Source organism: Ichthyophthirius multifiliis, assembly GCF_000220395.1.
Source record: "Ichthyophthirius multifiliis unplaced genomic scaffold scaff_1120509250277, whole genome shotgun sequence".
Classification (NCBI taxonomy): Eukaryota; Ciliophora; class Oligohymenophorea; order Hymenostomatida; genus Ichthyophthirius; species Ichthyophthirius multifiliis.
The window spans coordinates 57,102-82,213 of NW_004086916.1; the positions used below are offsets into that span (position 1 = coordinate 57,102).

Consider the following 25,112-nt stretch of genomic DNA (forward strand, 5'->3'; position numbering starts at 1 on the left):
AAAACAAGTAATGTGTATGAAAAAAGCTATTTTAATAAACTGGAATAATTAAATAAAAAAATCATATAAACGTTCAATAATATTTGAAGTTGACACAGTAAATGATTTATTTGAAATAATAAATAAACTTTACGGACATATAGAAAAGTTAAATAAAATAAATGATTAAGAAGTATAAATAGGAGTTAATACTAATTAAATAATTTTTTTAGAGTAAACTAAAGAAGAAGAAGAATTAATAATAAAAACAATAAAAGCAAGAGAATATATATAAATGCAAAATAATGAAAATAAAAACATTTTAAAGTTGAAATTCTAATCATCTTATTTTTAAGGAAAAGCCCTAGATTAAATATTGAATGATTTATAGATTGAAAACTTAAATTTACAATAAATATTTCTTTTCTTTTTAGATGACTATGCATAATAAAAAGAGTTTTTTTTTTATAAATATTTATTAATTTGATAAATAAAAAAAGTTAATAAAGACTAATAGAATTAATAAATTAATAAGATTTTGTCCATAGATCTTCTTCTATTAAAACAAAAGAATAGCCAGACACATAATATGAGGTTGATTTTTCAAATTATATTGAAACTAGAAGTAACAAAGTATACTTCAAAAAGCTTAAACAAAAACTGTTTTAATAACATTATTATAATTAAGAATATATCGAAAATAATGTACAAATTTAATATGACACTCCTAAAAGATAAGTTAAAAAAGGTTTATTAATATTATTATTTGTAAAAAAATAATTTAATAAAAAAAGGATATAAATAACCAAAATAAGAAGATAAATAATAGTAAAATCCAAGTTCTTTTGATGCGAAGGAAACTTATGAATGTAGTTCATGTTAATAAAAATAGACTTAATCTCGTATTTTTTTTTCTTAATAAACATCTACCTAATAAGATTTAGAAAATATTAAAGAAACAAAGCAAAATTCTTATGAAAATTAGCATTTAAATAAATGTAATTTAAATCAAATTTTGGAAGAAAGCCATTTTGGAGATGCTGATGAAGAAAAAAATTATTTCGCGAAAAATTATTTATTTTAAAAGGATTATTAGAAGGAAAAATAAGGACAAAAAAAATAATAAAGAGAAAGACTTTAATTATAATAAGAGAAATATGTTTTTAACAAAAATTAATCTGAAATAGGTTTTTTATTTTTTTTAAAAATAAATAAATAAATATTTTAAAAATTTGACTAATTTTATTTTCCTCTTTTTTTATTTTTTTTTTAAAAAAATAATATTTTATTTAATATATAAAATAACCTTATTTTTTTAAATAAAAAGAATAGAATTTATCCCATTTAAAATAAAAATAAAAAGGAGAATATAATATTTAGCTATAAAAGCAAGAAAACTCTTTGGATTAATAAATAGAAGAAAATTAACTTCATTTATCAGAAAATAATTTTCATATTTAAAATAATATTTTATTTAATAATGATAGTAGATTAAATAGTTTGGATATGAATTTAACAAAATAAAGTTAACTTGATGAAAGTAGTGTATAAATTAATAATTAAAAAAATACTTTAATAAATATTAAGTACGAAAATTTTTAACATGAACAACTAATTTAATAAGAATTCAGTTTATTTGATTAAAAATAAAATAATCTAAACGAATAATAATAATAATCATAAGAATTTGAATAGTTAATAGAATAAGAGAAATAATAATTAGATTCTATAGAATAAAAATAAGAAAAAAAAGAATAATAAAAACAAAACATTTTTGAGGAAGAACATAAAATCTTATTTAAAAACTTAGAATAAGGATTTCATTAAAACATAAATGAATCATAAAAAATGGAATTAGAAAAAAATTAAGAAGAAAATAATTTTTAGGAAGAAGTAAAACATACTAAAATTAAAAAAGAAAATTTATATGCAATGGAAATAGAGGACAACAAAATATTAATAAATAAAAAATAAGCATTTAATAAGAAAAGAAAAGCAGAAATTGATATAAATGATTTGCGAGATGAAAATGAAAATTAAGTAGTCAAAAAAAAAAATCAGTAAAACTAATTAATATTTCTAATCGAAAATTTACTTTCTTTTGTTTTACTTTTATAATTTTCTGCTTTAATGGCTTCATTAGGAATATGAAAAATAATCATATATTATATATATTTAAAAAATTAATAAAGTTATATTATTTTTTTTACTAATTTAACGAAATTTATAATTTATTTATATTAAATATCATTATAATTCAACAAATTAATAATTTATTTATATTAAATATCATATAACAATTCTTATTTTGACTTTATTATAACAACTATGAATTAAAACCTAATTTTTAATGATTTTTTATTTTTTTTAATAATGATAAAAGTAAAATAATTTAAGGTTTTTCTGTTTATATAAATTTTTTTATAAAGTTTATTTATATATTATTACAAAAGTACATATATATTTTTAACCAAAATTTAATTATTTAATCTGTTTTATTTTTAAAATTTATAATTTTTTTTTTTAAAAAAAAGAGTTATGACAAAAATAAATTTTTATATTTCCATTAAAAAAAAATTTTAATACATAATCAAAATAACTATTATAATAGATTAATTTTTTATTAAATTAAATTATAATATATACATTTTTACTTTCTTAACATCTTAAATTAAAAATATTAATAAATAAAAATAAATTAATATTAAAAATATATATATCTCAATAATAAATATATTTAATTATTATTTTAAAATATAAAAAAATAATATATAAAATTATTTTTGATAATATAATAAAAAAAATAAAATATTTCTTATAAAAAAAAGATTTCTTATAATTTTTTTTTTGAAAGTAGATAAATCATGGCATTGCTTGAATTAACTGTCCTCTAGCTCTAAACAAAAGTTTAATAGGGGAAAATGAGTAGATTTATCTAGAGAACTCGAGGTGGTAAGTGTTCTTATCTGTTTTTTGCAGTATAATATAGATGAATCTATTTAGCAGTTCAACTTAAGGATTCAGTATGTACAAGATATTTTTAGCGTATTTGTCAAAAAATAAAACTCGGACTCCATATTAAGAAAAGTTATAAATTTCAACAACTTGAAAAAAAAATATATTTTTTTATATTATCTATAATATAAATATAAATATATATTATTTATATATAAAAAGAATATATATATATATAAAATAATTATATATATAAATATATATATTTATAAAATATATATACATATATTATTATTTTTCTATTTATATATCTATATCATTATTAATATGTAAATTATATATTTAAATAATTTTAAATATTATTAAAATTCTCTATTTTATTTAATTCAACATAATATATTTTTAATAATAAAAAACAATTACTTTTTTAAAATATGTCATTAAGTATAGAATCAGTTTTAAATAACAAATATTTTATATAAAAGTAGATAGGAAAAGGTGCTTTTGGATAAGTATATTTAGGAATAAATATTGAAACAAAAGAAGAAGTAGCAATAAAGTAAATGATGAAAAAAGAATTCTTAAAAGAACCTAAACTAAATGAATTATTTTAAACAGAAGTAAATATGATGAAAGCAATTAAAAATGAGAATGTAGTAGGTTTTGTTGATTATTTCTAAGATTAATAATCTCATTTTCTTGTTATTGAATATTGCGGAGATGGTGATGTTTATGAATTTTTGAGAAATTAGCCAAATAAAAGATTACCTGAAAATGTATCTAAGCCTTATTTTAAATAACTCTTAAACGGATTTAAAGGATTACATTAATACAGAGTAGTCCACAGAGAGTATATTTATATTATATATATTAGCTTTTTAAGAATTAATTATTAATAATTTTTTTTTTTAAAAAAAAAAAGCTTAAAATGTTAGAATATATTTATTAAAAATGGTGTCTGGAAAATAGGCGATTTAGGGTTCGCAAAAAGTCTTTAAAGAGAAAGTATTACAACCACTATATTAGGCACGTGTTTGACTATGGCTCCTGAATTATTTGAAAATAAATAATATGGATTAGAAGTAGATATATACAGGTAAATATAATAATATTATAAATTTTTTTATTTATGTTTTGTTTATCTTTTTTTTTTTATAGTTTAGGAGTAATTTTCTATTAAATTTTATTTGGAAATTTTCCATTTATAGGAAAAAATGACTAAAATTAACTATATTTAATCAAAAATACATAATTAAATTTAAATTTAAATGATGTTGTAATTTCAAATGATTTAAAAGATTTGCTATAAAAAATGATTTGTTATGATAGAAATAAAAGAATAACATGGTAATAAATGTATGAACATCCTGTATTTAATGAAGAAGTTAAAAATTCAATATTTTTAAGTGTACGAGCAAATAATTTAATAGGATAAAGAATTAGTTTAGCAGAAAATAAAAAAATGTATGAATAACTGTAAAATTAATAATAGTAATAATTACATTTACAATAATAGTAATAAATGTATTAACAATAATAATAATAATAATAATAATAATAATAATAATAATAATAATAGTAAAATATTTAGATTTAGTAAAATTTTGATTATATGCAAATTTAAAAAGACGCGGAATAAAAAAAAAAATTGAAAAACAGATGAATACAATAGTAGAAAAATACCTTCACAAAAGAAATGTAAATATAAACAAATTTTAAATATTTATATATAAATATTTTTATAAATTTTAAAATAGATGTATGGATATTGTATGAAAGTTGTTGAATAAGCCTATAAATTACCTAAAATTAACTTGAATAAGCATTTACCTATATTTTTAATGCAGAAATATGTTAAAGAAATGAATTAATAAATTTTAAATTTTCTTTTAGAAAAAAAAAACATTTTTAATTTTGAATACTTCAACGATTTTTTAAATTCTAAGTTTTACATTGACATTATAAATTATTTATAAGCTGAATAAGAAATTATTAGACTTTATTTTGAATCTCTATAATCTGACATTCTTTAAATCATGAAAAATGCTAATCATTAAAATGAATAATTATTACTTGAAATTAAAGAATAAAACTTTACTTAAAATTTCTTTAATTTATATACATAGAATTTGATTAATTATTGCTTTAATTTACAAAATTATATGTTAGAATACAAAGATCCTATTATTTAAAAATAATTTTTTACTCATATGATTTGTGTCTTGGAAGTTTCAGTTCTTGAAAAACTTTACTAAGATAAATTTGGGTTTGATTTTGATAATCATTTAAATTAGATTGAAAATATTCCTAATAATTAATATGAATAAATTTTAAATAATTAGCTTGAATAAGTCTACAATTGAAATATAAAAAAATAACTATATTTTATAATTTTATTTTTTTTCTAGATTTATTTAATATTTAATAATAATTTCTATTTTATTTTAAAATAATATTGTATAATTATAAAATAAATTGTGTGAAATTTTATTTTATTCTTACTTTTTTTATAGAGAACAAAAAAGAATAAAAAAGGAAAATAACAAAAAAATATAGAATAACTATATATTATAAATTAAATGTTATTATAATTTCTTTTATGAAATATTTTATTAATTCAAATAAATTAAAAAAAATGGTTTAAAATATTTAATTTTTTTTTACATATACGTTATTAAAACATGAATTATTATTATTTTTGTAGTAAAAATTGAATATTATTATTTTATTCACTACACTATAATTATCAAATATAATTTATTTCAATTTTTAAAATATAGATATAAAAAAATGTAAAGATTTTGTTTTTAAAAATAAATATTTAAAGGCATCTTGGCATGTTTTAAATCAACTTGTACGATTAAAAAAAAAAAAATGTATATACTGAATAGTTATTTTATTTTATTATAATTCTTAGAAGTTAATAGCATCATTAATTTTTGTTTTAATATTACAAAATTTTAAAATTATATATTGAAAAAAATCTAATAGTTAAAATAATTAAAAATCATTCTTTTTTTTATTTTTCCAAAAAAATATTTATATAATTTAAAAAAATGAAAGATAAAAAAAATTTTTAGTTTAAGACAAAAAAATTAACAAGAAATATAAATAAAAAGAAATGATCTTAACGCAAACAATAATATATATAGCTTTCCTCTTTCTAATTAGAGAATTCATATTTTTTTAAATATAATAATAATGGTAATGGTTTTTTGCAATTAAGCATCTCAAAATTAGTAAGGCCATTATAAACATTAAATGATACAAAATAAATTTTTAATGAAAATTTTTAGATAATAAAAAATTTGCATCGTCGCAATAAAAAATGGAATCCTATATTAAATAGATTAAAGATAAATACTAATAAAATATAGCAAAAGTTTAAAATAATAGAAAAAAGGAATATAAAAATTTATTAATTAAATTAATTATAATAAGTAAAAATTGTTAATGATATAAAATTAGAAAATACAAATTAAAAATTGAAAAAATAAGTGAAATTGTATTTTAAATAAAAAATATTAAATCTTTAATAAGTTTAACTGTTTTTTGTTTGTTAGTTCTTATTTTGATTTCTATTATTATGTAAACTATTTCTAATAAAAAAAAAATTTTACACACTATATAAAATAGGATATTATAATAAGCATATTTTAAAAAAAGAAAAAGTTAAAGATTATTTATTTCATATTTTATATATTTATATAGGATGTAAATAATTTCTAATAATTTAATAATAATGTTCTAAGGATTCATTATAGAAAAAAATTATAATATATTAAAAATTAGATTACTCTTAAATTCAAGTGAATTTCATGAAAACTTTAAATCGCGTTATTTTCATAGTTTTAGTTAAAAGTAAGAGCTTTATATATATATATATATATATATATATATATATTATTATATATATTTATATATTTATATATTCATATTTATATTTTTAAATATATTGTATATGTATTTATTCATATTTTTTTATATTTATATATTTTTTTTATATTATTTTATTTTTATTATTAATATTTTATTTATCTAGTTTTATAATATTATTTTCTATTTTTTTTTATTTTTAATAATATTTATTTTACACGTTTTTTATTTTAAATAAATGTATTGTGAATATTATAAACTTATTTCTTTTTTTTTTATTTTATATAAAGATAATACATTATTATATTAAATTTATTTATGTTTTATTCAATAAATTTTATTTTTATGTTAATAAATGTATAATATATATTATATTTAATCTTAATATTAAAATTATACTCTTAATAAATTTTTTTTTTTTTTAAATTTTATTTTAAAAATTTTTACTTATATAAAATATATTAAATAATATAAAATATTATAATTATAATTTTTTAATTTTAAAACAAACATATATAATATTATTTATTTTAACAAAAAAATAAATAAAAATAAAAAATTATTTATATTTTATATGTAATATGAAATTTTAAAGTAAATATATAACAAAAAATATTAAAAATTACTTTAAAAATAAATAATTTATAATTAAAAAATATAAGCTTATATTTAAAAAATCCTAAAACAAAACAAAAATTAAAAGTTAATAAATAAATATATAAATTAATTATTAAATGGGTAGTTTTTTGTCTAAAGTTTTAGATTAATTAGGTTCATAAAAAGAAAGAAGAATATTAATGTTAGGTTTAGATGCAGTAGGAAAGACAACGATTTTATATTAATTAAAATTAAATTAATCTGTAGCAAGTGTACCAACAATAGGATTTAATTTAGAAAAAATAAAATATAAAAACGTAGAGTTTACTGTTTGGGATGTCGGCGGTTAATGGAAATTACGCCAATTATGGCATCATTATTTTAAAAATTTAAGTGCATTAATATATGTATTTGATAGTTCTGATGTTGAAAGATTTGATGAAGCAAAATAAAGCTTATTTAATGTATTAGATAATAATATTAATAATTATAATATTCCTTTACTTTTTTATGCTAATAAAATAGACATTGCAAGATTATCTGAAAACTAAATAGTAGATAATATTTAATTTGATAAACTCAAAGGTATTTCTAAATGGCATATTCAAAAATGTTGTGCAACTACAGGGGAAGGTATTTATGAAGGACTTGATTGGTTAAATAAAGTGTTAAATGAATATGATAAATGACTTTTTAAATAATTTTTTTTTCTAATATTTTTAATGTATTTATAAACAATTAATTATTATTTTGTTATTTTTATTTCTATTGATTTATATTTTATTCATTATTAAAAATTAAAACTATTAATTTTTATATTTAAATTAGTAGATATTAATAGTAAATTTTATTAGTATAAATTAAGTATCCAAAGTTTATTTTATGCTTAAAAAAGAAAAAAAAAAAAGGTTTTTTTTATAAAAATTTCATCTTTATTTTTAATAAAAAATTAATATATTCTTTTTATTCTATATTAAAATTTATTAAAATGTTTTTCTTCCAAAAAATAAAATATTAAATTAAATCTAAAATAATACTAAATAGTAAAATAAATACAAAAATAAAAAAGTCGAAAGAAACATAAGTAATAAAATAAACAGCTATGAGTAAAGCCATTATTTTTACAAAAAAATCCTTAATAAGGAACATCCTTATCTAGATAAAAACACGCACTAAAATTAGATTTTACCTAAATAAAACATTGCAATAACAGAGAGCTCTTAAATACTAAAGAATTATAAGAGCACATATCAAACTTTAAAATCCAAATATATTCAAAAATCCTTTAACCACAAAAAAAGCTATGAAAAAAAATGAAAGACGAAAAAACTATGGTATTTTTAGTTAAAAACAATGCCAAAAAACCTTACATTAAAAAATCTTTTGAATAACTTTACAATGTTAAAGTTAGAACTATTAATACTTTTTAAATGCTGTTAGCGGTTAAAAGAAGGCTTATATTAGATCAAGTACTAATAAAGAGTCTCTAAATTTAGCAAATTAAATATGAATCGTTTGAATGAAAATTTATTTAAAATTTCATTAAAATATAACATTTGAAAATAAAACATATTATTATATTTTTAAATTATTTATCTTTTAAACACAAGATTTACATATTTTTTTTTATTTTTAATAGGTATATATATTAAAATTCTGTAACATTTCTCATAAATAAATAAATAGTTATTAAACTATACATTTTTAATCTAAAAAATTTTAAACTTTGTTAAAGTTTTCAAATTAAATAAATATGTTTATTTACACAATTTATTTATAGAAATCTATTTAATTATTTGAAGGTGTATTAAACTGAAAATTAAACATTTTTTATTATAAATAAATCTTTATATCTTATAAATTTTTCATATTAATATTTATTTCTTTTAATAAATTAATATACTTAAATTTTTAAAGATATACTTAATTAATAAATAAATTGATTTTTCTCTCAAATATTTAGAAAATTATGTTTTAATTATTATTAAAATAATCGAATTTTTTTTCATATATATAATAAATAAAAGAGTAAATTATATTGAGATAAATGGTATAAATAAATATTATTTAAAAAATATAATTAAGCTATTTAAAAAAAATAGAGAAAGTTTATCTATATTTATAATAGTATTTTATACTCTATGGATGGAATATGGGTTTAATCATTTATAAAAATTGAAACAAACTATTGTAAAATAACAATATATATATGTTGCTTTATATTTGTAAATTGTTAATTTATTTTATATTATATTTTGTCTATGTTATTTTAAATTCAACAATTTTTTTTTTATCGCATATTTTTTTTGTTTAATTTAAAAAAAAAAACCATATAAATAAGTAATATTTTTTATTTAAAAAGATACTAAATTTTAAAATAATAATAATAATATTTCATATTTAACCATTTATAATACATATTAGTGAACTGAGTATTTATTTACCTTTTAAAAATTCTTATAATTAAATAAGAATTTGACGGTGTAATTTACTTTTTGATTTAAAAAACAATTAAAATCTAAAAAAAATATTAAATATATGAAATTCGAATTAAATGTTTATATATTTATATTTCTTAAGCTAATTATTTTGGAATGGATATGAAACGCGATCTTAAAGCTTTGTTTTGTTTCAATTCTTGCATTTTTTGGCTTTTACAAAATTCTCCTAATCATTTATTAAAAAAAAAAATATAAAGACATTTATACCAAATTTAATTTGATTATAATTAAATAAAAAATAAATAATATTATTTTTTTGTTTATTATATGTTCACTTGAAATTTTTCAAAATATTGTTTTTTTAATTAAATTAAAGAAATTATAATTTTTTATCACTTTTATAATAACAAAGGCAAACACAAATAACATTCTATTGTAAATATATACATTTTAATAATAAAGTCATTCATAGTAAATTTTTAAGAGTTTTACTATATATGATAAAAAACATACAAGTTATTTATCTTGATTTTTACTTAATAATTTATTATGTCCTTTAATATTGATTGATATAAAAATACTTTGAATATATCTAATGTACTTTTCACTATTTTAGATTTATAATCTAAATAAAAAAAAAACCATAATTATCAAAGAATAGCATAAAAAGTTTATAGATTTATAAATATAATATTTATTTAATATATATAATTTTTAAAATTAAAAATTAATAATTTTCTTTTTTAAACAAAAAAAAACAAAACAAAAAAAACAATGAAAAGCTAAAGTATTGATTTATAAAATAAAATTAAAATTATCAATCCATTAAAATATCCATTAACTTTATAAAAAATTCCGAATAACTTATATAAACATAATTCACCAGAAAAAACAGAAGGTTAAACACGTTAAAAAGTATTAAGTCGTAATAATTATCGAATAAAGAGAAATGTTGGAATAAGCTAATAAAATATGAAAAATGGAAAAAGTAAAACAGAAGCCTAAATACCTTTAATATCAGGTACAAAGGATATTAATTAAAATAAAACTAACTAAGTAAAAGAGGCTTAGGAGAAAACAAATAAAAAACAGTAATTCTTAACTTTAACTAAATTTTAAATATAATAAAGTAGTAAAAGTATTTAATTTAAAAATTAAAAATCATTAAATGAAGTTTCAAAATATGAGAATTTCCAAGAAGATAAAATTTTAGAAAATCTTAGTAATTCTAATAGTTCTATAAGATCTTCGAGATCTAAAAAAGATAAATTCTTAAGAAAGAGAAGCTCTAATACTTATTAAATATAGAACAGTAAAAAAACAAACGGAATCTTGGAATAAAAGGAAGATTTTATAAAAGAAAAAGAAGAAGCTATTCCAAAAAAAGTCCTTAAACTTCATTTCGCGAATAGTTCTATAGATGAAGACTATCGAAGTATATTAAAATAGGCATTTCAAGACAAAAAATATGATGAAATTGAACTTTTATTTGAAGATGAATATATATAATTAACTGATTATTGCCTTTTTGAATCTCAAAATGATTGTTTGAAGAAACTGAGCTTAAATTTTATTAATGGAATAAAGAATTTTAATGAGGAAAGCTTAGGATGTATAAAATATATTAAATTGGCAAATTTATAAGAATTAATACTTTCTTTTGGAAAAATAAATAAAAAAAAAAAACATTAAATAAATTTATAATTTTTCCCGTTATCTTATATTCCATTTATTTAACTTAACTTGGGCAAAAAAAGCTTATTTTTTAATAAAAAAGATGGTTTTGTAAATCTTGATTATTCTGCTTTTCCTTCTTTTGGAACTAAACATATACGATAACTTAAAAAATATTTACTAGAATTTGATTGGAAAAATCTAAATATTTAACTGGATGACAATCCACATTTGTCCACTTTTTAGAATTTTTCATTTCTTAATAATAATAATATTAATAATGATTTAACTTTTCCTTTAAATTCTTAAAGCTTTTCTTTAAATAGTTAAAATATTACTTTGAATACTAATAATATTTCCTAAAATAATAAAAAAAATAATTTGATAACTGAAGATTATTTAGGTGAATTAGCAAAAGTATTAAGCTATTTACAAAAGTTAACTATATAATTAAAAAACTGTGGATTAGATTAAAGAAAACTGCGAAGATTTTTTCAAATATAAACCAATTATAGTTTTGAAAACAAGAGTTAATTAAGAGTCTTAGTATTAAACTTTGAAGGAAACTAATAATTACCTGAATAATTTTTCTCAATTTTTAATGAAATCAACTATCCTTATTTACAATCATTTACAATAATATTAGATAAAGAAACATAAATAATTAAATAATACGAATAATATAGTTTATTTCATTTTATAGAATATTTAAAGCATATACCTATTTTAAAAATATATACTAATTTCAAAAAAAAGATTTTCGAAAAAAATTAAAATTCTACATAAATCTTTTTGGATATATCAAATTGTGAAATCTCACCCTTTTAATTAATTGATGTACTCAAGGCTTTAAATAATTTCCCTTTATTAAATTTTTTAAGTATTGATTTTAGCAATAATTACAAGTTAACTTATAGAAATTTAAAGAACTTTATTTCAGAATTAGAGTCTTTAAAAAAGCAAAATCTAGACTTCTTTTTTTGGAATATTTCTAATACAAATATTACAGAATTAGAATTTATATCGTTATTTTCTTAAGTTTTATAAGTCAAAAATCTTAAAATTTAATATGATATGGATGCTAATTATCTTATATAAACAAAAAATAATTAATTGTATATAAATTTCGTACCAGAAAGTATTGGAGATTATACTTAATATTAAAACAAAGTCAAAAATATTGCCTTTAATATAGGAAATTCATAATAGAAGTATTAGTCTTGTAAATTGTATTTTTTATAGAATTATTACATGAATTAAGACATATTTAAATAATAAATATGTGACAATATTATTTTACCTTAAATCAAATATTTAGAAAATATTTAACTTGACCTAAATTATTGTTGTCTTAAAGTGGAAGATAGTTAATCTATTTTTGATTTTTTAGCTTTATAGAATTTCAATTCTTTGAAATAACTAAAACTCATTTTAATAAATAACGAGTAGGTTCCATATGATTATATAATTGAGTTTAGTAAAAAAATAATCAAAAATTATCAAAATCTAACTTCTTTTGAAGTTTAGACAGATTATTTCTCTTTTCTTTATAACAGTTTAAATTAAATAAATTATAATAATGTATTTTTAGTTTCTCCTCTTAAAATCTCTGTTTTCTCTCTTCAAGAAACTAAAATTAGCTAAAAAAAAATAGTTAATAGGTTATAAATTTAAGCATCTAATGAATAATATGGTTATACTGATAGAATTTAAAAAATTTTGAGTGTTTAATAAAAAACTCTTTATTTAATTTATATTCTTGATTAATTTAGTAATGGAAGTAAGGCTATTAATAAAAATATTGCTGAATTTTGTAAATAGTATAATCTATAAATATATGAAATAATTAATGATAAATATAATAAAGAGATTGATGAATAATTTTAATAATATAAGGTGGTCTTGTGATTTTTTATATTTTAATTAAATTCATATTATATAAATATATTTTTAATAAATAAATTATATTAAAACTATAAAAAAAAAAAATATATATAAATATATATATATATATATTTATATATATTATTAAATATATAATGTTTTTTTTAATTTCAATAATTATTTAATAAAAACAATTTAATAAATATATTATTATTATTTTAACTTCAATTTCTATAATATTATAAGATTTTAATAACTTTTTTTATTTTTTTAAATTATATTTTATTCCCTATATTTAGAAATTTTAAAAAATTAATGTCAATAACAAAAAACTATATTATTGAATTTAAATAAAAAATATATATTTGAATAATTTTTTGAAATTATATATTACTTTTAATTTTATTTTTATTATAATATTCTATTTAAATTATAAATGCTTTTAAATTATTTTAAATATATTTTTAATTTAAAAATTGAAAAAAAAATATATTTATAATAATTTAAGTAATAAATAAATTTTTTAAGATATTTTATTTATTACAAACAAACTTAAAATATATTTAATCTATCATTAAATTTATTAAATAATACTTTTTACTAGGAAAAATCAATTAATTATTTAAAAATTAAACAGAACTTTAGATATTATTTTAAATGTTTTCTTAATATTTTATCAATATTTTTATTTCAATGTAATCTTAGGTTTTAAAAATAAAGAAAATTAGTTAAAAATTATCATACGATTTAGATTTAATTAATAAATTTTATATATAATTCAATTAATAAAATAAATAATTTGAAAATTTAAATAATTATTAATAAATGACTAATTAATATATTTAAAAATTTTTAATAATAATAATAAAAAAATTTTTAAAAATATAAATTTATTTGCAAAATTATAGCTTAGTATTAATAAAAAATTAATTTTAAAAATTAAAAAAAAATATGTAAAATTAATAATATTTTTAAAAATGAAATTTAAAATTAAATTATTTTATAAAAATAATATATAATTAATTTAAAATGATACAATATAGAAAAAGCAAACAGAATTATAATTATTATATATGGAGAAAAAAATAAAATAAAATTTAAATAATTAATTATACATAAAAAATATATAACTTTATAATAATATACAATGTAACTGATAAAAATTAAATAAAATAACAAATACTAAGAAAAATAAAAATAAAAATAAAAAAAGATAAATTAAAAGATAAAAATATTTATAAAGCTTATATAATTATACAAATAAAATTATTGATTTTTTATAGTTTAAATATAAATAAATATATATTTTTTTTATTTTGTTCTTCAGACTGATATGTAGTTATTTTATTACTATCATTTTTCTTGATACATCATATAAATAGATTTACTATACTCTGTTAATAAAGATTCTAAAAAAAAATTGTATTATAAATCCATATTTTATTACAATAAACTATAAATTATATTTATTTTTGTATTAAGTATAAGATCTTCATCAAATATATTTTATTATTAACATTAAAAGTCAAATTATTAATCGAAAAACAGTAAATTAGTTATGTCAATTTTTAATTATTTTTATAAATAATTAATTTAGAAATTATATGTTTGTTTATCTTCTTCTATATAGTTAACTTATTCAATTTAATTTTAATATATCTACTAAAACTTTTATTCTTCTCCTATTTATTTTTGGATATCCTATTATTAAACTTCATCTTCTTATTAAACTCCATCTTCCTTTTAAAATTCATCATTATAGAATTTTTTGAACTATTATTTTTAATAAATAATATTAGAATTCTAGTTAGAATTGTAAGAATTTAAGTTTGAATTAAATGAATTATAAAAGCTTTCATCATTTGTAGAATTTTCTGTTTCATCATACAATTATAAGTAATTTTAATCATTTTATGAAAAAGTATTATTCGTTTTTTGTGTATACGCTTCTTTTTCTGCATCTTCAATATATGAAAAATCTTTATTTAAAAATGATTATATTTCCTCGTTTTCAACTTCTTGTATTTCTTTTATTTCATGAAGTTGTTTCTTTGATTTTATTTTTTTATTTTTAATATTTTTTATTTATATAATTTTTATTATTTTCAATTTTTTTTAAGTTTTCTTATTTTTCAATTTTTCTCTATAAATTTTCTTAAATTCTTTACATGTTTTCTTAACATTTTTGCATGTTTTCTTACTTTTGAAAATGGTTTTCCTATAATTATTATTTTTTTTAACTTTAAATATTATATTTCATAAATATCTTTTAAAAACTATTAATTAATGCAATCTCTTAAATTAATATATATAACAGTAATTAGGTGAAGAAAAAAAAGAAAAAATTCAATTAAATGCAAATTATTTAATTTTTAGAAATCATAATTTACTTAAATTAATAAATTTTAGTAATTTAAATAATTCAAAAATACTTAAGCTTTAGAAAGAGTTTTTATATAATGAATAGAGTCTTTTTAATTCTAATTATTAAGAATTATTGTTAGGACTTAAAATAAAAATCCAATATAAATTAATAATTTATAATTTATTATGAATTCAATTATAGTAATGATACTAAAAAATATAAAAAACTTAGATTTTAAATATGTTTTATATTTAGATTTTAGTAAAAGAAATTAGTTTTCTTTTTAGATTTTAATTTATTTTTATTAATGTTTCATTTTTTAAGTATTATAACTTTTTTTTTTAAAGTTTTAATTATTTTTATTTATTGTTTTTTTTTTTATATAATTAAATATTTATTATTTAACTATTCTGTATTTTTCTTATTATTTATTTATTTTGTATTTTAATTTTACTAAAATATATTATTATTTTATGTTTTTTAAAAAACATTACATGGAATAGATACATTTTTTATAAAACTATAACATATTTTCTATTTATCTCATTTTTCAAATATATTTAAAAAAAAAAAAAAATCAAATTTTAATTTCATTTAAAAAAAATAACATATAAAATAATTATAGAATTTATTTAAATAAATTTGGGCCGCTCGTATTATTATATCACAATTAATAATAAATTATTTCTCTGTTCAAATATATTTATTTTTAAGAAAATATATAATTATATTTATTATCATTGTTTGATTTTTGATGTTTCTGTACTTAGCAATTTCTTATACTCAATTCTGATTTTATAATTTCAATATTTAAAGCAGGGGACTTTATATATCACTATAGTCTAAAATAAAAAGTATTTTCTCCTAAAAAAATTATGCTGTTATATTTTTACTGCATCGCCTAATTTAAAATCTAATATCGATATTTGAAATCAAAAATTATGTAGTCGATTTTATTAAATATAAATGTTTCTTTTTTTCAACAAAATTATTTAATATAAATATTTTTATTTATTTATTTATTTGAAATAAAATAAATATATATATATATATATATATTATACATTTACTAGCAAAGATTTTTCTAAAAAATATATTAAAAATGTACAAAATATTTAAATAGCCTGATAGAGCTTGAAATTTTTCATCATAATATAGCTTTTTTAATGAAAATAAAAAAAAGAATTGTCATAAAATTTAATTAAAGCAAGTTGTATAAAATTAAAAAAAAAATCTTTATGCGATAATAAAATTTGTAAAACATTAAAACATAGGATAAATTAATTTTTAAAAATAGATAATTTAAAAAAATAAAATATTTTAACTTAATTTCATTAATATGAATATTTTTATTTTTTAAAACATTTATTATATAAAATAAAGATTAATAAAATATTATAGATAGTTCTTTTTAATTTATACACCTATATAAATTTTAAAGTATAAACATATAAAAAAAAATGATAATTAAATGAATACAGTAAAATGATGTAAATTTTAAACTGTATTATCCATTTAATTAGTAAGAAATCCAAAACTAAATCATGGTTTAATTCTAATAACATCAATTATAAAACTCTGAGATTTTTTTGTCGCTTCTTACTCTCCTTTAAAATGCATTTAATATTCCATATTCGTAGAAACATTAAGTATAAAATTGAGAAGAGTTTTTAATTTACAAAATATTAAACAAAGTAATCCATAAATCTTCCTATAATTTCTTCTTTAAAATCATTAAAACCAAAAGGAATTATCGAATAAAAGAATGCTGTTTATAAATCATATTAGATTTTTTTTTTAAAAAAAAATATAATCATTATTATTATAAAATTCATGCGCTCCTAATTTCCGAGATAATCCTTATAATATCTTGAAAGGAAGTCTTAAATCTCATATAAAAAATAATTATAATATTAATAATCTTAATTTTTTAAGAAATAAAATTTCTAGGGAAAATAAAAATTGATAAATATAGAAAATAAATAAATTATTATTTTTGTCCTTTTAAAAAATAACTAGTTATTGTTTATTAAAATAAAATTAAATACATATATAGTGCATTCTTTAAAATTCCAGTTTAAGGAAAAATATTATTTATATTAAGATAACCTCTTCGAAATTAAATTTTTTAAATTATTTTTTTAACTGAGATAATCTATCTCTTTCTTATTTATTTTAAAAATTATTTTTTTTCTAAATCTTTTTTTTTAGATGCAAAATTTTACAAATTATATGTTTTCTAAAAATATTTAAATGTCAAATTAGTTTAAAAAATTATTATTTATTAAAAAATAAAAATAAAAAAATATATAAAAAAGGCATTTTGTTCCTTATACAATACTTAATTTTATTAAAATCATTGGTTTTAAAAAATAATAAAATAAAGCAATTTTTGTATTCAATGATATATCAAGAATTAACTTTTTTTATATACTTTAATTTAAAAATTATATTATTCTTTTTAGCATAAAAATTATTTACGTATAAAGTTAAACAAAAATTATATATATAAATACATTTGAATTGATTTCTAGAAGAAAAATAGCACTTTTATATTCGAAAAATACATTCTTAATTTATTTTTTATTATTTAAATATATTAATGTTATTTATTTCTTAAATACATTCAATTGTATTTAATTTTTATTAAGATTATTTAAATAAACTAATCAGATTTTGTTATTTATTTTTGGAAATAAAATATTATTTATAAAAATTTATCTTTTCCTAAAAAAATTTAAAGTTTGTTAAAATATTTAAGGTAAAAATCTAGCATGAATTTTTAAAAATGCGCAATTTATAATTAGTTTTATTATAGGATATAAATAATTATAAACAATGCAACTTTTAACTTTAACAAAAAACTTAATTGATAAATATAAAAATTAAATTATTTTTTAATTAAAGAATATAGTTATTCATTAAATATTTATATTTATTTTTATATATAAATAAATTATATAAATCTTTATTAAGGTATTAATATTTATTGTTAAATTAAGGTAAAATAAATATGATTAGTTTTATTTAATATATTTAATTTTTTTTTGATTAAATGGAATTTTATTAATTTTGAAAAAAATTAAATATTAATTTTGTATTGTTTATTTAGATAATTTTGTTATAAATTTAATAAATAATATATGCTTAATTCTCAATTAATTAATATATTAATTCATAATTTTGAAAAATGCATTTTATATTAAAACTTAAATTAATTATTAATATAAATATATGAACGTATAAAATAATTATATTTATTTAAAAATATAAATAAATAATATAAAATTAAAATATAAAAATTTGTTATTTTATTTAATATTAATTATATTAAAAATTAATATTATTAATTATCTTATATTTTAAAAATAAAAATATCATTATATTATTATTATTATTATTATTATAATTATTATTATTATTATTATTATTTTATATTTATTATTATCTTTTTTATTATTATCATTTATCACATTTTCATATTAAAATTTTAATTTAAAATATTAATAATTTAAATTTTATAGATATAAACATATTAACATAAATAATAAATTTTTTATATAATTTAAAATTAATAAATTTATAGTATATATATATATATATAAATATATTATTTAAAATATAAAATATACAAAAAAAGTTTCTAAAAGTTTTAAAAGTATGAAAAAAAGATGTTTTAACTAATAACTTTATCTTTTTTCAATTTGTCAAAAATCAAACTTTTTGTATCTAATAATTTAAAATAGTATAGTATTTTATAATTTTTAAGCAAAATAAATTATTAAATATTCTATTGTATATTCATAAACTAAACATAAAATAGTAATTTATAAACATTCTAAAAATTTGTCATTTTTACTAATTATAATTTCAAAAAAGCTTAAACTATAAATTAAAATCTAAATTATAGCTACAAAAAAGCCAAATCTATTATTTTTTAAAAATGGACATTTATTAAAAATAAAAATAATAGTAAAAATCATTAAGTATGCAAGTTAGTAAAATCCAAAAACTGTTCCACTTAATATAAAAATCTTATGAATGTCTATTGTATATTTTCTTTGCATTTAAATATGATTTTAAATCAATTAATTTACGTACATATTCGTTATATTTATAAATAGAGTTACTTATGAAAAAATGCATGTGATTCTAACCCAGTTAGGAATAGTTTCAAAGCAATATTTAAAAGAGTAAATATTTTAATAGTATTATAAATTTTTCCAATAAATTTTTGGCTAAACTTCATTATTTTTCATTGAAAATTATATTTATTATATATTTTTTTCAGGAGACATATCATTCATTTATTATTAAATTTAATTTTATGGTTATTCTTATAAATTTATTTAATTTCCTATGTTTAAGCTTTATATGTTTGCTTAATATATTTCTTATTCTTAGTTTTTTGGATATGTCATTACTGAATTACTTTTTTATTATCTCATGTTTTAATTAATTTATTTGTTTTAATTAATTTATTTAATTTGATTAGGCAAAGTTTGTTTTTCTTAAATTTATTAAGAGAAAAAAATTTAATTTTGATATGTTGGAGTTTTAAAAATGTTTCTATTTATTTGCCAATTATTTTATGTTTGCATTTTTGTATTTGTATTTTAATTTATTATAATTTTGTTTTAATTTTCTTATTAGGGAATATTATCTGGTGTTTTTAATTCAATTATTTAAGGTTCTGCTTCTGCTTTTTTAAAGTTTAGAGACTCTTTATGTTCTTTATGTTATAAGTCTTTTATTTCAATTTCTATATCTATTGGATTTTCAAAATATGTTTTTAGATTTAGGCAAATACTATTATTTTTAAGATTTTCTTAGCAAATAATTAATGTAGTTTTATTTTTATAAAAATAACTAAAGAAAGAAATAAAGATAAAAAGTAAGCTTAAAATAATTAATACTATGATTTTTATAAAGAATTTAGGATTTTTTAGACTTTCTGAATCAATTTAATTTTTTTGTTTATAATTAACATTTCCTAATGCAAAAAAAAAAATTAAATTTGGATTTTCATTTTAATTATTTTCATTTTAAAAACTTTTATCTTATTCTTAAATTTTCCATTTTTTATTTTCTTATTGAAGTTCTTCTTAAAATACAATGGTTCTAATATTTTCATATACATTTTGGGAATCTTAAAATTGAGAAATATTTGTTTCTATTTTTACTTTTTAACATTTCATATCATTATCTAAAATTTTATTCATATTTTAAATTTCTACGTTTATTACATTCGAATTTAATGTTATTTAAAGTTCTTCTTCTTTTTAAATTTGAACTTTTGTAAATAGCATATCTAAAGGAAAAACGATTACATATATTTATTTCATATCTATATTCTATTCCATTTTAATGTTTATTTAATAATTTTTATTCAAGTTAATAAATGTATATTTCTATTATGAATTTCCTATATAACCTTTTATATTTGAAAGGTTTACAAAATATTCGGATTTCTGCGTTAAATGTAAAATATTCTAAAGGGTTATTTTTAAATTTTTTAAAATTATATTAAATATTTCAACTTTACCTTATTATTCTATGTTACTTATTCGAATTATGTCAATTAATAAATCTAATACCTTCATATGAAGTTTTAAATGTTCATAAGAAAAATATTAATAAGGAATTATGTTTTATTAATAGATTTAAATTATAAATAATAAAATATTTTTTTTAAATATATCACGATTTGATACAATGCCAAAGTAAAGAGAAATCAATTATTAGATACTAGTTTTTTAGTGTTATTTTTGGATAATTTATATTTTTTTATTTTTACTTTTTTTTATTTACTTTAATGGGTAATTTTATTAAGAATCATTAAGCAATCTTTTTTAAAAATAACTAAATCCTTAAATTAAAGAATCTATATAAAACATAAGCAAATTTTGATAGTCTTCTATGTTTTTCTTAGAAATTTAACAAAACTATCCTTTTGTATAAATAATATTAGTATAAAAATTGTTCAAATTAAAATATACCTGTAAAATCTGATGAACAATCGCACATTTCAAAATATGATGAAAAAAATTTTTTACAAATTCCTTTATTACTACAAAAATTAGAATCACACTAATTATTAACTTTATTTTTTCTTAAATCTTATTTATCAAAATTTATATCCTATTCGATTTCTAAGTCCACTTATTTAAAATTTCCTATTAATTAGATTATTTATTCGGATATAATTTTTACATCTTTTAAAGATTTTGTTGTTAAATAAAATCCATTAAACAATATATCATGCATTTAACTATTTTCGAATTTTTATTTTTAGTTATAAAACTCTTTTTAAATACAATTGCCATTTATTAAAGTTGTTTCTTCAGGGCATTTATCTAGACACTATCCAAAATAAGAAAATTAACTTTTTTATTTGCATTATGTACACCAAGCATTATTTATATTTGGATTATATATTATACTTTCACAATCATTTAAAGGTAAACAATTATTATATTATTCAACCGTACTCCAAGGGCATTATTAAAGCACAAAATCATTCAAAACAAATAAATTGTTTTCTAATATATCATCTTATTTTATACAATTATCAAATTTAGATTTTAATTATTAAGTAGATTAAAAACTATTAAATGTATAAAAAAAATTAAAATAAAAATTAAATTCAATAAAATTAAAACAAAAAAAACCATTTTTTACAAATAAATTGTCCCTCTTCTTTATAAGTATCAGGAGGACATTTATCTTTATAGCATGTTCCTTAAAATAAATATAAGCCTGGCTAACATTAAATGCAAAAATCACTTAACCCACTGCACTAAAGACATTGATTTTATTAATTATTACATTATTTACAATCTAATGTTCTTTCATTTTCCATCTTTACAGGAAGTCCTTTTGTCATAAAAATAAATTCTTAATTCTCTAAAGGCACGTATTAATTTTAATCGCACTTTTCTTTACAAAAGGCTCTTTAATCTTATGTAATCAATACAAAATTCAATTCATCATAGCATTCTAAACATGTATTATAATCGGAACATTTTAAACAATTAGAAGGACAAAACGAGCATGAATGTCCATCAAAAAATTCGCCTTCACCACAAAAGTCAACTATTTTTACACACTATTAGTTTTAAAGCTCAAAATTTTGATTACATTTTAAACACTATTGTTAAGTACATTACCAACAATTTTATTAACATTAAATACATTCCTTATATTATTAACTTAATTAATGTTATTCTTCACATTAAAGATAATTACCAATTTATGTGCAATAAATACCTTTAAATTATTTTGATTATTTTTTTTTTATTTTTTTTCTAATTATTTTTACAAATATTTTTGCAACGCAAACATTATTCTTATTTGTTATCATAACAGTAATTAGGATAGTCAATACATTTATTGTCTTTGTTTATACATTTTCCATCTTTTAAATCGTATTCTGGTAGACATTTTTAACATATTCCTGTCTCTTTTTAACACTTTTTACAATATTAAATTTCACATAATAAACATGTTTATTTTTTTAAGTAAAATGAATCATCACATTATATACATTTTCCACTTTATTCGCATCTTTAATTATTATTTTAAATTATTTATTTAAATTTTTTTTTATTTTTACTAAATACAACCCCTTATTTTACAAGATAAGCAATATCTTATATGTTAATCTTGAGGATGTTTAATAGCTATATATCCTTATTAGCATTATTAACATTAATTATCTATACATTATTTACAAGTTGTAGGGCATTATTCATATTTTTATAATTAAACTTATGTAATTAATGTATTAAATATTATTATTATCTAAAAGCTATTTAAAATCATTATTATGTATTTTACAATTTATTAATTTAATATTTAATACCCTTTATATTAATATAAATATAAATATAAATATAAATATAATTTAATTTATTTTTTATTTTTTTTATTTTTTTATGGAATTTTTATTTTTTTACTAGTTTTTTATGAATTTAATAGAATAATATTTACTTTAAATAATCATGAAATTCATTTTATTTTTTTATTTTTTGGAAAAATAATTAAAAGCGCATAAACAAAAGAATAGAAAAATAATTATCAATATATACCCTGAAATGTAAAAATATGTAAAATCTAATTTTAATATTAATAAAAAAATTAATATATAATTAATTTTTATATAAACAAGATATTGAATAAAAAAAAAAAAAAGAATTAATTAAAATATAAACAAAAATTATTTAAAAATTATTATTCTTTTTATTTCTTAAATAAATTTAATAAAATTTATCAAAAATTTAATAACAATTAATTATTATAATAAAATTTTAAAATTATATATAATACTTATAATACTTGCAAAAATAAATATATTAAACAAATTTACGAAGGAACTTTTACATTGAAACTATAATATAAAAAAATATTTATTATATAAATTAAAAAAATTTGAGGAAGCTTTAAAAACTACTTCTATTTCAAAAAACATAATATATCATGATTATAATGGATATTGATATTGATATTGATATTGATATTGATATTGATATTGATATTGATATTGATATTGATATTGATATTGATATTGATATTGATATTGATATTGATATTGATATTGATATTGATATTGATATTGATATTGATATTGATATTGATATTGATATTGATATTGATATTGATATTGATATTGATATTGATATTGATATTGATATTGATATTGATATTGATATTGATATTGATATTGATATTGATATTGATATTGATATTGATATTGATATTGATATTGATATTGATATTGATATTGATATTGATATTGATATTGATATTGATATTGATATTGATATTGATATTGATATTGATATTGATAAAGTAAATAAATTTTACAATGATATGTCTCATATTTAAAAAATATAAAAAATTTCAAGTAAATTTAAAAAAAAAATAGTAAAGTATTTATACATTTTTTCATAACTTTTAATTTTTTCTTTTTATTTATAATATATTATTTTTGTATTATAAAATGAATAAGTTTATATTTTTTATTTTTTTTATATTTAATCTTTGAATTTATTTTATTTGAGTTTTATTAAATTCTCTATATTAATATTATTTTAATTTTTTTTTTTTTTGTATGTAACATATTATATTTATTTTGTTGTTTGTATTTTCTTTCGTTTTTAATATTTTATTTTTTTATATTTCATATTCAAATCACTAAATATAATATAATTTTATATATAAAATATAAATTTATTATTTATTTATTTTTTAGTTTTATTTTACAAAATAAATTATAAATTAATAAAGTTGTAATAAATAGACTATTCAATAAAACTAAAATTAAAAATATTGAAATTATT

General features: G+C 15.2%; 4 protein-coding genes across 4 annotated transcripts, besides 40 other annotated features; 3 read left to right on the forward strand and 1 right to left on the reverse strand. All coding sequences in view use genetic code 6, as the record gives it.

Moving 5' to 3' along the window:
• Nucleotides 1–765: 765 nt before the first annotated feature.
• Nucleotides 766–805: a microsatellite.
• Nucleotides 806–1,827: 1,022 nt separating this feature from the next.
• IMG5_060980 (protein kinase domain protein) lies at nucleotides 1,828–5,307 on the forward strand (the record flags this gene model as incomplete). The annotated part of the gene is made up of 5 exons (XM_004037085.1): nucleotides 1,828–1,872; nucleotides 3,423–3,784; nucleotides 3,857–4,030; nucleotides 4,093–4,512; nucleotides 4,610–5,307. 5 exons carry the CDS (start codon nucleotides 1,828–1,830, stop codon nucleotides 5,295–5,297), a joined length of 1,689 nt encoding a protein of 562 aa, XP_004037133.1. The 3' UTR covers nucleotides 5,298–5,307.
• Nucleotides 2,190–2,276: a microsatellite.
• Nucleotides 2,646–2,692: a microsatellite.
• Nucleotides 2,703–2,793: a microsatellite.
• Nucleotides 2,780–2,818: a microsatellite.
• Nucleotides 3,107–3,223: a microsatellite.
• Nucleotides 3,126–3,205: a microsatellite.
• Nucleotides 3,140–3,191: a microsatellite.
• Nucleotides 3,157–3,222: a microsatellite.
• Nucleotides 4,419–4,505: a microsatellite.
• Nucleotides 4,467–4,512: a microsatellite.
• A 1,496-nt stretch (nucleotides 5,308–6,803) lies between the features above and the next one.
• Nucleotides 6,804–6,972: a microsatellite.
• Nucleotides 6,806–6,866: a microsatellite.
• Nucleotides 6,810–6,982: a microsatellite.
• Nucleotides 6,908–6,972: a microsatellite.
• Nucleotides 6,908–7,027: a microsatellite.
• Nucleotides 6,909–6,958: a microsatellite.
• Nucleotides 6,911–6,970: a microsatellite.
• A 98-nt stretch (nucleotides 7,028–7,125) lies between the features above and the next one.
• Nucleotides 7,126–7,167: a microsatellite.
• A 1,811-nt stretch (nucleotides 7,168–8,978) lies between these two features.
• Nucleotides 8,979–9,011: a microsatellite.
• A 293-nt stretch (nucleotides 9,012–9,304) lies between these two features.
• Nucleotides 9,305–9,342: a microsatellite.
• A 1,364-nt stretch (nucleotides 9,343–10,706) lies between these two features.
• On the forward strand, nucleotides 10,707–11,442 carry IMG5_060990 (hypothetical protein). The gene has a single exon (XM_004037086.1). The coding sequence runs from the start codon at nucleotides 10,828–10,830 to the stop codon at nucleotides 11,398–11,400; it is 573 nt and encodes a 190-aa protein (XP_004037134.1). The 5' UTR covers nucleotides 10,707–10,827; the 3' UTR covers nucleotides 11,401–11,442.
• A 369-nt stretch (nucleotides 11,443–11,811) lies between these two features.
• Nucleotides 11,812–11,853: a microsatellite.
• A 1,657-nt stretch (nucleotides 11,854–13,510) lies between these two features.
• Nucleotides 13,511–13,561: a microsatellite.
• A 255-nt stretch (nucleotides 13,562–13,816) lies between these two features.
• Nucleotides 13,817–13,857: a microsatellite.
• Nucleotides 13,858–14,345: 488 nt separating this feature from the next.
• Nucleotides 14,346–14,429: a microsatellite.
• A 133-nt stretch (nucleotides 14,430–14,562) lies between these two features.
• Nucleotides 14,563–14,640: a microsatellite.
• Nucleotides 14,641–15,110: 470 nt separating this feature from the next.
• Nucleotides 15,111–15,161: a microsatellite.
• Nucleotides 15,162–15,461: 300 nt separating this feature from the next.
• Nucleotides 15,462–15,522: a microsatellite.
• Nucleotides 15,469–15,507: a microsatellite.
• Nucleotides 15,523–15,556: 34 nt separating the features above from the next.
• Nucleotides 15,557–15,606: a microsatellite.
• Nucleotides 15,607–16,165: 559 nt separating this feature from the next.
• Nucleotides 16,166–16,217: a microsatellite.
• Nucleotides 16,218–19,033: 2,816 nt separating this feature from the next.
• Nucleotides 19,034–19,072: a microsatellite.
• Nucleotides 19,073–19,150: 78 nt separating this feature from the next.
• Nucleotides 19,151–19,234: a microsatellite.
• A 984-nt stretch (nucleotides 19,235–20,218) lies between these two features.
• Nucleotides 20,219–20,255: a microsatellite.
• Nucleotides 20,222–20,265: a microsatellite.
• Nucleotides 20,266–21,606: 1,341 nt separating this feature from the next.
• Nucleotides 21,607–23,525, reverse strand: IMG5_061000 (hypothetical protein; the record flags this gene model as incomplete). The annotated part of the gene is made up of 3 exons (XM_004037087.1): nucleotides 21,607–22,378; nucleotides 22,443–23,040; nucleotides 23,093–23,525. 3 exons carry the CDS (start codon nucleotides 23,523–23,525, stop codon nucleotides 21,607–21,609), a joined length of 1,803 nt encoding a protein of 600 aa, XP_004037135.1.
• Nucleotides 23,526–23,640: 115 nt separating this feature from the next.
• Nucleotides 23,641–23,676: a microsatellite.
• Nucleotides 23,677–23,684: 8 nt separating this feature from the next.
• Nucleotides 23,685–23,746: a microsatellite.
• Nucleotides 23,695–23,740: a microsatellite.
• Nucleotides 23,747–23,951: 205 nt separating the features above from the next.
• Nucleotides 23,952–24,000: a microsatellite.
• A 258-nt stretch (nucleotides 24,001–24,258) lies between these two features.
• Nucleotides 24,259–25,105, forward strand: IMG5_061010 (hypothetical protein; the record flags this gene model as incomplete). The annotated part of the gene is made up of 2 exons (XM_004037088.1): nucleotides 24,259–24,621; nucleotides 25,073–25,105. 2 exons carry the CDS (start codon nucleotides 24,259–24,261, stop codon nucleotides 25,103–25,105), a joined length of 396 nt encoding a protein of 131 aa, XP_004037136.1.
• Nucleotides 24,262–24,619: a microsatellite.
• Nucleotides 25,106–25,112: the final 7 nt, after the last annotated feature.